The sequence below is a fragment of the Acomys russatus genome, chromosome 9, assembly GCF_903995435.1.
Source record: "Acomys russatus chromosome 9, mAcoRus1.1, whole genome shotgun sequence".
NCBI classification, from domain to species: Eukaryota; Metazoa; Chordata; class Mammalia; order Rodentia; family Muridae; genus Acomys; species Acomys russatus.
In genome coordinates this window covers 53117065-53132786 of record NC_067145.1, presented here as the reverse complement: position 1 = coordinate 53132786, position 15722 = coordinate 53117065, and the positions used below count along the sequence as shown (strand labels likewise).

The 15722-nt window shown below is 42.6% G+C and overlaps 2 protein-coding genes across 3 annotated transcripts in view; both read left to right on the top strand.

The window, feature by feature from the left end:
• The window catches only part of Prpf18 (pre-mRNA processing factor 18), an 807949-nt gene that overhangs the window by 48371 nt on the left and 743856 nt on the right, over window positions 1-15722 (top strand). The window lies entirely within an intron of this gene.
• Camk1d (calcium/calmodulin dependent protein kinase ID) overlaps window positions 1-15722 on the top strand; it is a 389294-nt gene that overhangs the window by 244132 nt on the left and 129440 nt on the right. For both annotated transcript variants that reach the window (XM_051151349.1, XM_051151348.1), the window contains exon 3: window positions 13634-13708. In XM_051151349.1, the coding sequence (XP_051007306.1) occupies window positions 13634-13708 (75 nt within the window). The remainder of the gene's footprint in view (window positions 1-13633; window positions 13709-15722) is intronic.

Sequence of the window (15722 nt, the reverse complement as noted above, 5' to 3'; positions counted from 1 at the left end):
GTATGACAGCATTAATTACCAAAACGCAGAAGCCAAAGAACAGTGGCTCCTGCAGCTTGGAGTGTGGGCAGTGGGCATGTTCCTAGAACACCAAGGACTGTCACGGCGGAATGTCAGTCTCTTAAGTCTGCAAAGCCACAGACACTAGGCATTTGTTTGAAACAGACTTCCCTCTGCTCTGTTTTTCCTCTTCTTCTCCATCTTTTTATTTGACAATTCGCTAACTGCTCTCTAAATAAATGTCACCGTATTCCATCTGCTTTGCCAAAAGGCCCAGGATCGCACTATGAGGGTCCCAGCTGCCTCGAATCTAGAGTGAACAGAGGCATCAGCCCTAGGGCCTCCTCCTCCTCAGGGCCACCTGGGTCTCTGTGGCTTGCTGGAAGGTCCTACCTCTTGCCAGGCCATGCAGCTTAGCCTGTGCTTGGCCACCTCATAGTCGGGCATCATCCTGGGGACTGTGAGGGCAAGAATCTTTGATGTGGTGTAGTCAGCCCAGAGAATTAGCATACAGGGCATTAGAGGGAGGGCAGACAAGTGAAACAATGGTTTTGCCCAAGGATTTGTTTTCATGACCTCTTCAACCACATGAGTGGTCAGAGCAGGGTGGGGGAGGGGAAGCTTCAGTGTGAGGCACAGAGCCAGTGAAGCTGCAGTCCAGGCATTAGTGCCTCCTCTATGTCCTCACCAGTATTCCACACAGGAGCGGCTGCTATATTCACACTTAAATAGCTGCAGTGACCCCGGAACCAAGGTGCCTTTGGATGCCACATGCTCACATCAAGAAAGCTAATAAATCCCCTTTAGGGGTTTGTCTCTATTGCAAGAACACTAAACACCTAATGTCCTCTAAGTCCCAGGTGTCTGTTCTCATGTTCCAAGCACCCTGGGCACATGTTATTACTCTTCAACAAATGTACCAAAAAAAGAAATAATATTCCCATAAAGGTCTTGGCAAGCTTGCCTAAGAAATATTACAAACAAATGTTGCAGGTAACCAGGTGGAGCTTGTCAGAGAGTTTCACGATCTTCCTGGGAGGAGTAATGTACGAGCCACGTGGCCCTGAGCCTCTGTCCTTAAGACACCCTGAGTCTTAATGTTAGTACAAGATCTGTTGTCAAAGAAATATATCGCCCCTAGTATATAGTTTATAGTGGCCACTAAACCTGTGGACTCACCAGTCATCTCAACACCTGAATTCTTTCTCAGTAGTTTAGCAACTAACCAATTTTTTGTACACTTAAATCACTTGAGAAATGTTTTTGCTTATTTGTTTGTTTGTTTGCGGTTTTAGAGGCAGAGTTTCCCTGTGTAATAGCTCTGACTGTCCTAGAACTTGCTCTGTAGACCAGGCTGTCCTCAAACTCACAGAGATCTGCCTGCCTCTGCTTCCCAAGTGCCGGGATTAAAGGTATGTACCACCACTGCCTGGTGAGAAGTTTTAATGAACTAATCACTTCCCACAGGATGTGCACAGGGCACATCCCAGGCCAATTTAATTAAACTCTCCAGAAACAGGACTAGGTGTCAAATAAGGGATTGGTTGTTGTTTTGGGCATCAAACCCTGGGCTTTGTACATGCTAAGCTGTATCCTCCTGCCAGGTATCACTATACTGTATTTTCCAGTGTATAAGATGACTCCCAACTTTAACTTTAGTTTTTCCAGTTAAAATATAGAGTTTGGAATATATTTACCGTACAAGACTACCTCTCTTCCAACACACACCCTGTGCAGCAGACTCAGGCTGAAAACTCATATTCTCTATATAACTTCTGAGATAATTCTAACACAGGGTTGATCTTTTGACCCACTGCTGTTTGACCATTTGGGTAGTAACAGAAAGAACAAAGAAATTTGACAATCAAATATTCCTTTTTTTTTTTTTTTTTTTTTTTTTTTTTTTTTTTTGGTAAGCCCATCAACCTTTTGAGTATCTGTAAGGCTTTATGGATGTCAGAGTAAATTTTTTAGCTGAGTTTAGTTGAGTCCTGTGGGCTAAGCACTGGGCCCCTTTGGATTAAAGACAGCCAGGTGCCCACCAGTTCTTCTGGAAAGCATTCTACACACCAGCAAATAGTTTTTTTTTCCCCATGAGTTTAGAGAGCAATATGAGGCTGATTATGGAAGGAGAAGCGGGTCACTCGTGTATGGATGACTTCACATTTCACTGAGTCCCGTAGCTAACTGATGGACGTAACCACGCAATATTGCCTGGTGAACTGAGTTAGCAACAAGGCTCCTGGGTAGCAAAGACTATCCCGGGGAACTTGGACTCCCAGAGTCCAGCTTCATAGGTTCCATATATTCCTTGATGCACGTGGCCTCGCTGTCGTTGATTGCAAGCACTGGAAAGAGCCTTGAGGAGTAGCCCGCTGAGCTAGGTCATTTCAAGATAAGAAAACTGAGACCTTGAGCACTGATGAGGTAGAGAATGGCCAAATAGAGAGAGACTGAGGACATCAGTGCCCCTGCCGGGGTACCATCCAGATAGGCTCCAGTCTGCCTCATTGCATAAGATAGCTGCCTGCTGTCCTCATCCAGTGTGCCTGTCTTGTATTGGGGATGCCGAGGATGCTCTGAAGGAACTATGACAAATCGTGAACAAGAGCTTTTGTTGTCTCTGTCTCTGTCTGTCTGTCTGTCTCTCTGTCTCTCTCTCTGTCTCTCTCTCTCTCTCTCTCTTTTGAGACATGGTCTCGGATAGTCTAGGCTAGCCTTGGACACACTGTGTAGACAAGGATAGCCTTAAGCTTCTTATGTTTCCTGCTCCCACTCACTAAGTGCCGGGATCACAGGCACTTGTCATCCTGCCTGGCTGCATCAGGGTCTGCTTGAACCTGGAGCCTCATTAGTGCTAGGCAAGCACCCCACCAGCGGAGCTGCATTTCCAACTCTTCTTTATTTACTTAAAAAAATATTTATTTGTTTTTACTTTATTTGAACTGGTGCTTTTCCTGCATGCGTATCTGTGTGAAGGTGTTGGATCCCCTGCAGCTGGAGTTATAGACAGTTGTGAACTGCCATGTGGGTGCTGGGAATTGAACCCAGGTCCTTCAGAAGAACAGCCAGTGCTCCTCACCGCTGAGGTGTCTCTCCCGCCCCCTTTATTTACTTTGAAAAACTCAAAAAAAAAAAAAAAAAACCCTCTCATTTTACATTTGGGAAAAACCAAAACATTTTTACTTAATCTTTAAACAGTAACTGTGCCTATGACAAAACTGACTTGTAAATTTAAGATCTCGTTTGACTACATTTGGTACCATAGACCTCACTCTTTAGTCTCCTGTTGATTATGGCTCCATCTGCCGGTAGCAAAGAGAAGTGACTTTCCAGATTTGAATTTTGAAATCCAGGCATTCCTTAGAGTGGCTCACATATTTTTTTACAGACAAAACTTCAGCATACCCTATGATACATAGGAGTGCTTACATATACTTGATACAAACACATGTAAATGTGCTTGTAGACAGTGAGAGAAGGAGAGCGTGTATTTTAGTGTCCATTTACAAACGAGTAAACCAAATTAGAAAGCCACGTGTTTGGACTCTCAGATGCACAAGAACAGCAAAACAACCTAATTTCCTGCTTGTGTGTGACATTTGACTGATCAGTGTGGGATTCTTATTTTTTTTTTTTTCAAATTTAGTTTCCTTTATATTATATGAATTGGTGTTCTGCATGCATGTTATGTCTGTGAGCCACTTGCTTGTCTGGTGCCCACAGAGGCCAGAAGAGGGCATCAGATCACGTGAAGCCAGCATTACATGTGATTGTGAGCCACCATGTGGGTACTGGGAACCGAACCCAGGTCCCCTAGAAGAGCAGCCTAACCGCTGAACCATCTCTCTAGCCCCAGCATGTGACTCTATATGGTATGCTACAGGGCGCTGGTTTTGATGACGAATCAGGTTTCATAAGCTGGTACCTTCCTTGGAAGATATGAGGAAATAGTTACTTGAATCAATTTTCTGAATTCTGGGGTCAGACACGCAACCAAGTTGAGAAAATATAAAGTGAGAATTCCTCTCCTGCTTTACGTTTTCTGAGCTGTTACTGGTTGGATTTTTATCCTTCTAGACTTGTTTTCTCTATAAAAAGTATGCACCCAAATGCACTCAGGTTCTTGGAAGCCAGTGGGGCATGAACTATAGGGTGACAAAAGAAATGAAATGGCACAGAAGAGAGGGAATTGGGTCCTGTGAGCCCTTAGGAGTCAGCACAAGATTCTCTATGGAGATGTTGAAAGAGTAATTTAGTAAGACGGCACAGGGAAGGTGAGGATCCTCCCTGGCCAGAGAAAAGCTGGGCTTGGTGCAGTATGGGAGAACTGCATGCCAGGATTGGCAGTTTTGGTGGAATAAGGTCAGTGAACATTCTGTGGGTACCTTTCAGTCACAGTGGTGACTTAGACTTCATGCTGGACCACAAGGAGCCAGTCCTGGAGTACTGAAGTACTTTGGTCTTTCCCTTAGATTGGTTTGCTTTTCAGGAGAGAGGCCTTCCCCAGACTGGACTGCCAGCCTGCCAGGATCCCAGAGGCTGGTTGCAGCTCCTTATGAGGTCACAAGCCTTGCTGAGGAGAGATGTTTCCTGCGGTAGTTTGAATAAGAAAGACTCCATGGACTCATATATTTGAATCCTTAGTCACTAGGGAGCGATGCTATTTGAAAGGATTGAAAGAATTAGGAGGTGTGGCCTTTTTGAAGGAAATGGGTCACTAGGGCTTAGCTTTGAGGTTTCAAAAGCCCATGCCAGACTCTCTCTCTCTCTCTCTCTCTCTCTCTCTCTCTCTCTCTCTCTCCTCCCTCTCGCTCTCCCCTCTCTCTCCCTCTCTCTCTCTCTCTCTCTCTCTCTCTCTCTCTCTCTCTCTCTCTCTCTCTCTCCCCTCCCTCTCCCTCCCTCCTCTGCCTGCTGATCAGGACATAGCTCTTGACCACTGCGTGCCTCCGCAATCCCCACCATAATGGTAATAAACAAAGCCTCTGAAACTATAAGCAAGCTCCAAATAAATGTTGTTTCCTTGTGTAAAAATTGGCTAGGTCATTGTGTCTCTTCACAGCCATGGAGCATGGGCTGAGACATTTCTGCTCACCCCTGCCTTGCCTCTTCTAATAGTATGCTGTCTTCCCATTGGTCCTTCCTGAGAACATTCCTTTCATGTCTTACCTGCAGGATAAGGACAAGGAAGGAGATTTTGCTATGCTTTCCTTTTCCTAAACTCTTTATAATTTGTTTTCACAGTTTCCTTCTTCCTTCAGGTCAATGGACCATGAAACATTCTGTTCTTTCCGTGTGTGTGTGTGTGTGTGTGTGTGTGTGTGTGTGTGTGTGTGTGTGTGTTACATCTTTCATTTATCAAAGAATTCAACATCTGTGGATTCTTGGACTGTCAGAAACTAGACTGGAGGGAAAGATATTGATATCAGTACATGTGAGAATGTGTGCAAAGCATGAGTGTCCTTTGGTCCTGATGTTCTCTCCAGCTTAAGGGATTTGGAACAGGGCCTGTGTGTACATTTGGCACTGGTTTTTTTTTTTTTTTTTTTTTTTTTTTCCTGAATTAATTTTAAAATGTTCTCTTGGCTTCTTCTGGATTTATTTTTCTTTTTTGGCTAGGCTTGGCTTGGCTTTTAGTTACAGCATGGACAGGCATCTGTTTCAATACCCATGTGCTGTTTTCCCATTCAACTTTTCTCTCTCTGCATGGGCCTACCACCCTCTTTCCATTTCTTTTGCCAATTGTTTTTTTGTTTTGTTTTGTTTTGTTTTTGTAGATACGGTTTCTCTGTGTAGCTCTGCCTGCCCAAGACTCAATTTGTAGACCAGGCTGTCACAGAGATCTGCCTGCTTCTGTCTCCCCGAGTGCTGGGATTACAGGTGTGCACCACTGCACCCAGCTGAGATTATGGAGACTTTAATGGAGATTGCATAAATTGCATTTACCCTGAGCACATTAATGGGTCATCTTGTGCTTACTGTGGGCATCATAGGTTAGTGATGAAAATTAAGTGAAGTTCTTTTTAACACCTAGACTTGCTGCAGCTATATTATCGTCTTTAAATTATGCACATTTCTGAGCAGTTTGTTGCTCTCCAAAGAACATATCTCATGAGTGTATGGTCCCCTTGGCCATGTTTTGGGAAAGATGAATGTTGAGGTAATAGAGGGCTAGCCATTGCAAGTTGGAAGGACCACAGCCTCCACATGGACCGTCACTGCATCCGCATCCTTTTCCCTGTGTACTTTCTCTCAATTTTGGGGGAGAAAGCAGAGATGAGCTCATGAGAATTTGTTTGTGATTTTTACTTTTGGGCTTTGCTCTAGTCTTTCTGTTTGTGAACACATCTTTTATGTTTTTCTTTGACCAACTGAGATTTCATCAGTCAGGAGGTTTACAACCAAGTACCTTGAGAGCACTCATTAAGCTGAGGTAGTTCAGCAAATACCTGCACTCTCAGAGTGGACATTGTATTGTTAATGAGAGTGATACCTCCAATTTAGGTGTCATAATCTTATGCAGATAACTCTGGATTTATATTCTCTTATCAGCGGTTCTCAACCTTCCTAATACTCTGACCCTTTACCACAGTTCCTCATGTTATGGTGACCTCCAACCATCAAATTATTTTATCGATACTTCAGTCTGTCACTTTGCTACTGTAAGGAATTGTAGTGCAGATGTCTAATACGCATGATATCTGATAAGTGATCCCAAAGGGGTCATGAGCCACAGGTTGAGAGCTGCTGTCTTAGATGTATTTGTTATAACTTGGTGTCCTACTTTGCTTTCTGTTGCTGTGATAAAACCATGAACAAAGCAACTTTGGGAGGAAAAGGGTTTATTTGGCTTAGGTGCCTGATCTTAGTCCATTATGAAAAGAAGTCAGGGAAGGAAATCAAGGCAGGATCCCTGAGGCAGGCATGAAAACAGACTGTGGAGGAATGTTGGTTATATGGCTCCTTCAACTGTGTGTGTGTGTGTGTGTGTGTGTGTGTGTGTGTTTTAATACCACCTAAGATCATGTCTTCAGTAGGCTGGTCCTTCCCATTTCTGTCATTAATCAAGAAAATGTTCCACAGACTTGCCTACAGGCCAAGTGTAATGGAGACATTTTTTTTTTCACTCGAGATTTCATCTTCCCAACTTGTATCAAATTTGACAAAAAACTAGGCGGCACACTTAGTTGATACCAAATTATGTAGATAGCTTTGTTGTAAGAATAAACTTAGATTAGATCCCAACAGTGCTAATTATGACTTATGGCCTCAAATACTTGACCTCCAAGATGTTTGGTTCCCCTTTTAAAATTGAGGAAAATAATGTCTACTCTGTAAAGTGTCCACAGACCATCTCAGTCGGGTATAGGTCCTTGGGAATGGGGGGGGGGGTTCTTGAAGCATCGGTGGGCAGAAGGTAGGCAAGTGACAAACATAAACAAACCCAGAGGTGCTGTTTGAATCTGAATGTATTTTGGAGACAGGCAAGCCAGGTTTTATACACATTTTAAAACAGGGGTGTTTTCTCGTGGTTACATTTGTTTCCATACAGTTCAAAATATAGGATACAGTGTAATAATGCTGTCATCAACCTTGAACAATCATTCATAAATCACTAGATTGGTATCAGTGTATGTGCCCCTTTATCAAAAGTCAGTGTTCTCTCATTATGCCTATCATCTGTGAGTCAGGACAGTTTGTTTTCTTAGCTTATTTGCCACTATCTGGAGTTTTACTCAAACACTTTATTTGTAAGTCATAATATGAACTATTCACTTGTGACTAATTCTTAGCCATGTTTTTATTAACAAGTGGAGCAGAACTTAGTGGTAAACTTGACTGAATGACCCTTGACTGCAGTTTCAAGTTAAAGGTCACCTAGCAACACAGTTGTGTCTGAAAAGTTCTTTGATAAGAAAGTAAAAACAAAGGCAGAATGTTCCAAAACAATGAGAAGAAAGAGAAAATGGGGGGCGGGGGCTGCAATTAGTTTTCCTGGCAGGGACATCAGACCTGTTTCCAGGAGGCTCTCCCTTGGGTAGGGGTCATCGCCTCTGGCTCTGTAGTAATGTTTGTCACACAGACTCCACTGGAGGGGCTGTGACATAAGGTTGTTGTTAATATTAAAAGAAATATTTGAAAATTCTAGGGTGCTGTAAGTGAATGGTAGGTTCCTACTTAGCGTGCTGGATGCCCCAAGTTCAACTCTCAGCCTCAACAAAAACCAACACAACTTAGTAACATCAGCTCAGTAAGTAGGCTTGAAAGAAAAGGATGAAATTGGTTCATTGCTAAGTTTAGGTTTCTTTTGTCCCAGGGGACTCAGGAAATTGCACTTTTTACAAAAGAATCACAATTGAGATGTTTAGGAAAACAGTATCAGGGACGGTGTCAGAGTTTGTAAACATAAAACAGTAGAATCTGAGATCTGCAGACCGAGAAGCTGGACTTCAATGCACAGTAACGTTCAGGAATAGAAAATTAAGCAGATGGCTTGTGATCGTTTAGTAAAGACTGTAGTGGTTGCTAAGAACTAACGTGGGTTTACTAGGAACGAAATCTTCCCAAACACCCCGCTTCTCTCTTAAATAGTCTTGTGTGGCTCATAGCATGGGGTAATGTCATTTCAGCAAAGTTTCTGATTGTGTCGTGGATAGTTGGTAAGATTTGGGCTCCATGATAGTACTCAGGAGTTTGTAGTCAAACGTCAATCAAAACCAGTTGATGAATGTCAGTTATCTTGGTCAGGGTCTCTTGTGGAATACAACTTTCCCACCCAAAGTTTTAGGTTGGAATTTCAAAAAGGCTGCTGAGAGAGTGCATATGAAATAAGCAAATGGCCCACAGCTGGCAAGAGTAGTAAGCACAAGAGATACATGAATACCATGGTTATTTAAAGTGCTGCGTGGATCCCCAGAAGACTGAATTCAACAACGTGTAGGACTAGAGATATAGCTCAGTGTCGGAGCCTAATATGCTCAAGACCCTGAGTTCAATCCCCAGAGGGGTCCATACCATGGCAACATCAACAAAGTAAGTGTGATACTTTGAATGTAACTGCCCTGCCTCATAAGCCCATGGGGAATAACACTATGAGGAGGTATGGCTTTGTTGGAGGAAGTGTGTCACTGTGGAAGCGGGCTTTGAGATCTCATATATGCTCAAGCCACGCCCAGTGGGACAGTCTCTACCTTCAGTCTGTGAATCAAGATGTAGAACTTTCAGTTACCTCTCCAGCACCATGTCTGCCTGCATGCCACCAGTGAACTAAACCTCTGGAACTGTAAACCAGCCCCCCAGCCTTTTCTTCAAGACAAGGTTTCTCTGTGTAGCCTTGGCTGTTCTAGACTTGCTTCATAGACCAGGCCAGCCTCAAACTCACAGAGATCCAAGTGCTGGGATTACAGACGTGCACCACCACACCTGGCTTAAATATTTTTCTCAATAAGAGTTGACTTGGTCATGGTGTCTCTTCACAGCAGTAAAACCCTAACTAAGACAACAAGCAAAAAAGTGAAAGGTTTGAAAACCTTAAGTTCAAAAGCTCAGGTAAAAAAGGAAATCTGATTTAGTGAAAATGCAAGTAAAAATGAGTAGGTGGCTTAATGGACTCTGAACTTATTTTCAACTCATTCAACAAATATCTTTTAAATATATACTCTCTGCCATACCCTTCTTTAGCATTAGGGAGCTAGTAGTGACCGAAATCATTAAGATTCCCGACCTACATGGAACTTCTTATATGTGAACACTCATTCAGTTGATGAAAACAAGAACCTTACATGGTCACTTATTTGCATATGCATAATACCTGGCTCGTGCCGAGGGGCAGCATCACTATTATTTAATGCTCTGCTCTTGATAACTGTGTTTCACACCTGGGTCATTACTTTTGCTTGAATAACGTAGTCTGATCAAATAAAAGCCACTAGAGCGATAAGAGACATAGCAACCATATTGTAAGATAGCCGGTGAAAGATGGATGGCTCAGTGACAAAAAGAAAAGACAAAAAGAGGCGACATTGTGAACCTCACCGCTCTGCATGGAAGACGTTGTTGTTTTAATCTCTGTTGCACCTAGAAGTAATGATTAATGACACGAGCACTGATTTCTAATGAATATCGCACTCCTGGGAGGCTTTGTAACTGTAGCCTGAGTCTAAGGGGTGGGACGGGGGGGGGGGGGGGGGCTGCGTCTTCTCTTGTCCACCACTAAATTCCTAATGGCAGTGACCGTGCCTGGTCCATGGTGACCTCCCAGAGGATATTTGTTGAATGACCAAGGGAATGGAATGAAGCGTTTGTGGCACACACCCTGCTCTAGCCTCAGAAGTGCATGGATAGTTGTCTGGTATTTTGTAAAGATAATCTATTACATTTTAAAAATGCTAAACTTAATTTGTCTCTATGATAAGGAGTCTGAGAGGGGAATAAGTGATTAGAAGGAGATGTAGGAGACCAGAATGTTTTCTTGCCGAGCGTGGTGGCGCACACCTTTAATCCCAGCACTTGGGAGGCAGAGGCAGGCAGATCACTGTGAGTTCAAGGCCAGCCTGGTCTACAAAGTGAGTCCAGGACAGCCAAGGCTACACAGAGAAACCCTGTCTCAAAAAATCAAAACAAACAAAAACAAAAAACAAAAAAACCAAAAACAAACCAGAATATTTTCTTTTGCTATGTTCTAACAGCTCCAAGCTAATTAAACCACCTTTCTTTAGAGACGTTGATGAGACCATTTTAGGATTTACTTGGAATCACTCAAGTGTGCTTTTTCAAGCATTAACCATTGCAAGTCATCCCCCATCATTTTCTTGAGATGTTTGCCACAGTTGTGACCCACACGGGACGCAGCTTTTTGTAACCTTAAACACAATCCCTGGGTTTGCCATTTAATGCCTGCTTGTTCGCTTGTTCATGGTTTGCTCCAGTGAGAGGAGCCTTTCTCTTTTTCTTTTTTTCTTTCTTTTTATTTTATTTTATTTTTTTGTATTCTTCCAAATACTTAACAGAAACCCAGTGAGGGACAGATCGCTTCATTGCTGGACTCCTGCAGACACTAGTTGAGAGGGAGAGTTAATGAAACAGTATATTCTCAGACATTTTCACTTTGGTTTGTCCCTACCATCTGCGGCTCCTCTCTGGGATGCTCCAATGGATTAAAATAATAATAATAATAATAATAATAATAATAATAATAATAATAAATTAATCCAATGGATTAATAAATTAATCCAATGATTAATTAATAATAAATTAATCCAATGGATTAAAATAATAATAATAAATTATTATTATTATTATTATTATTATTATTATTATTATTATTATTAGTTCCTGTCAGCACTCAATGAAGACACAAAGGGTTCTCTAGCCCACACCCAAGTCAGACATGGTGGCCTTTGTCACAGCCTTCCATGTTGGGTAGCCAACATGCTTTGTACACAGTTGAGTCTTTGTATGCAGTGATGTAGATATTAACTGTTGAGTGTCTGAACTCTTGGGTTCAAACATCCTTCTTGGTTCAACTTGCAAAGGCTGTCAGAACCATAGGTGCCAGTCTTTAAATCTGGGTGTGATAAGATTTAGTACATGAAAACGTGAGGCTCCTGAGGACACTTGCATTCCATATGAATAACAACGCAATATCTGGAACATATTTATACTTTTAAGTGTGCGTTACTTTCTAGAGATTGGCAGTAACTGTCACTCAGTATTCTGTTTAGCAGACCTCCCTGTGGTCCCATTCATCTCAATTACCTGTAAATCTAGGCCCTGACAGCCCAAATTAATGTGACTAAGTAAAAATATTTATACCCTTGTAAAGGAAAAATGTACATGATACACGCTTTCCTTGATCATATTCTCTCACGTATAGCCAATAAGGAAAATTCTACAAATATCTAAAATGTTGACAGTCCCCATTTAAACACCAAAGTCGTTTCTCTGGTGGCATGGTTTATTTGATATACTTTTTGTAATTTATTGCTGATACTATTTTGCCTCACTTGTACAGTGGTTATTACTGACAGACAGATAGGTAGGCGGCCTGCACAGGAGGCCAGTGAGATGTGAATTTAGTGTAATCATTTTAGCTCCCACAAACAACCAGGTTAGCTCATAAGAGCAGGAGAAATCATAGCAAAGCATTGCTAATTATGCTCTGTTCTTCTAACTCAAATCAAGAGAACTCTCTTGTTTATTCCACCTTTTCGCTTTCTTTTTGCAGAGGGAGCCATCTGATACTTGGTGATGGGGGGGGGCAAATCCCTCCACTTTCACAAAGTACATATGGAATGGTGCTTCTTGCTGCTTGGTGGCAATGACCTTTAAATAACACCCATGCGTTCATTCAGCAAATATTTATTAAACAGGTCTGTTGTAGGCACAAGGGGGAAACAAACAAGTTATGTGGCTCTACTTTCAAGGGGCTCACAAGAATCTGCATGTTCCATCTTGTCTTTAAATGGTTCATCGGGGATGTCAACTAAAGGCATGTGGTAAGAGCTAATTAGCTCAACGAGGAATGAAATGACTCTCCCCTCGTATGCATTAAAAAAATATTGAGCCTGACATTCTGAGTAGAAACTACTCTTCATGGATAGTTCGGTTTCAGAGCCAGAAAGAATCCGCTTCCTTCTTCTGGGCTGCCTTCGCTCTCCCACTTTGATGCTCACTGTGGTCCTTACCCCATACCATCTGCACCCTTGGTGAGAAATACAGACACTGAGTCCTCACCTTGGGCCCACTAGATCAACACCTGCCATGTCACCAGATTCCCCAGGAGAGTCATTTATGCACAGAAATTTGAAAATTACTGATCTAATCCCATTTCCTCTTGGGTCTGTTTAGGTATACACATTGTCTGATGGGTTTTAAAATACAGATTGCTGGGCTCCACCCCCCCAATCAGAGCCTGAGAATTTGCATTTGTGCCAAACTCCCAGAAGATTCAGGGGATGCCTGTTGAGATCGTCTTTGTAATCCACTAATACCAGGGATTACCAGGAGAAGGAGGAAATAAGAAATCTAACGATCCAGATGGAGATGACTTGAACGTGTGTTGCTTTTGAAACCTGAGATGAGATTAGTTTTCCTAGCCACTAGGTAGTTCACTTGGGGAACTGAGTTTGCTGATGGGGTACACGTCAACTCCAGTGAGGGTGGTCAGGCTGGTTTTCCCTTGCCTTCACTGGGTTCATAGACATCACTATGAAACTGTTGCCTGGAGTATATTGGCTGTCAGGAGGGTTAGACCCACGCAGGGGCAGCTGCTTGGACCAGTCTGCAGTCCTCGTATTGAGACAGAAGAAAGAAGCTGCGTTCCACCCAGGATGTCCAGCCATTTGATGTAAGGCTATGTGAGGAAATATGGTGCTGGGAAACTCGATCCGTGGCAACAGCATTCAATCCAGTGCTACCGACTATGGGTCTCAAAGGCCTTAGGGGTGATGAAGGAAGGGGATTGAGAAGGTAATACATTGAGGAATACGTCTGAGACAAGGTGACAGAGAGTTCTCAACATCTTATCAAGGACTTGGGATTCTGTGATGTAATTTTTTCCCCCCTGTCGTGACCTTGTTTTCAAGGATAGTTTTCCTTACCATTGTGTGTTTGTTTTGTGTCTCACTTTTAGGATCAAGCATGAAAACATTGTTGCCCTGGAGGACATTTACGAGAGCCCCAATCACCTGTACCTGGTCATGCAACTGTAAGTACCTTGTTGGATGAGGGCTGAGGGGGTGTGAACCCCAGTACCTAACTAAATGAATGAATATTGTGAGGCAACAAGTGATGATGAGGTCTGTGGGGCACCAGAGAGCAAAGATGGCCCCCATGCGGAGCATACGGGCATCTTCAGAACTGAGCAGGCCCATTCTGTGACTATTGAATCCTCACAGTTGGCCTCCATGCTACTGTTACACTGGGTCTCTTTGGCTGTCTCCTGTGCCAGGGCTAAATGTTGTCCAAAGACACTTCAGTGGGCCCAGTGTGAGGAACACTTTGCTCTCATCTCTAGGAGAGACTCCCACCCCTGTCTTCATTTCCAGGGATGCTGGGGGAGGAGAGCAGATGGCAGCAGTGTGCTCTGCCCCTTCCCTTCTCTCCGTCTGGTGGATAGATGCAGTCACTTGTGACTGAACTGGGGATTCATGACAGGCACCAAAAAAAAAAAAAAAAAAAAAAAAAGAAAGAAAGAAAGTATTACTGGAGTCAGATGGTGACATTGCCACCTCCATTACGTTGTCTCTGTAATCTGCAAACACCTAGGATTTCCAAGACAGGGAGGAAGCGGGAATATCCGATAGAGATGACTTGTAAAAAAATTGTTTTAATGCAAGGTGAAATTATCTTTCTCACTACACAAATGCTTCACTTTAAGTGTGTGGTTGTCAGGAGCAACCCATTCCACATTTACTCATGTTAGGCCATCTCCATGACTGTTAGGGTTCAAGAATAGCCACACACTGACCATACAAACAGTGCACTCAGACTGATGGAAGTTTATTTGAATGCTGAACAAGAACTGACTGGTCCTGAGCACAGCCTATAAATAGTAACTGTGACATTGGTAGCAAGAACTCACCAGTCAGGGCCATGGTCGGAACTCAGGAATCAGACCATGACATCAGTCTGCTTCTAAGGCAGGCTTTTTATAGGCCTGGCGTGGTGGCGCACGCCTTTAATCCCAGCACTCGGGAAGCAGAGACAGGTGGATTGCTGTGAGTTCCAGGCCAGCCAGCCTGGTCTACAAAGTGAGTCCAGGACAGCCCAGGCTACATAGAGAAACCCTGTCTCAAAAAAAAAAAAAAAAAAAAAAAAAAAAAAAAAAAGAAAGAAAGAAAAAAGAAAAACCATAACTATGTAACAACCAGGTAACAAAATCATAACCAGGTAACAACCAACAAAACCTTAACCTGGTAATAAGCAGCTAACAAAATAGCAACCAGGTAGCAAGCAGGCATCCAGGTGTAGGAAGCAACATTACATCATTTTGACTAGCTAGACAAAGCATTTCTAGCTGACTTTTAATTTGATTGGTTTTGCAATTGGGGGACTTTATAGAGTGTCCGGGTAACAAAGTATACAAAGTTTGAGAAATAAAACCATAGAGGCATAATCTTGGAAAGCAGAGCCTGAAAACATAAACTAATCTCACCTTATAATCAAGATGGACACTAAAAACCAAAATAGCTACAATTGTGCTATATTAAAGGCTGAAGCCGGTCTCAACACACCCGCAGAGGTTATTGCTGGGACACCACACTACTGAGTCCTATAATTTAGAGGGCTGTTGTTGAAGATCAAAATATATACAATGAATTTGATTGGTTATTAATGACAATCAGACTTTGAATTGCCAAAGATGTGCTTGAAAGAACTGATGGTTAGGTTAGGTTAATGGATTGCTTTTCATGTGTTGTCCTCCTTATGGATGCTTGAATGGCTTTATTTCCTGGAGGCCATTTTGCCACAAAGAAATGTCTATCAGTCCATTTCTTTGTTATTTCATTACTTTTAAAATACTCTCATAGGTGATGGTATTTTGGGTAAATAATTTAGAAGTGTCCTGTTTGGAAACATCCGGTTTGACTTTCCCTCACACTGGCAATAAATCAGGTTAAGCAGCTGTTTTACTGCTTGGTTTAGGTTGGACGGTTGGTCCAGTTACCCAGGAATCTTTCTTAGTTCCTTGCCCCATTAGTTGTATATATCACACATTT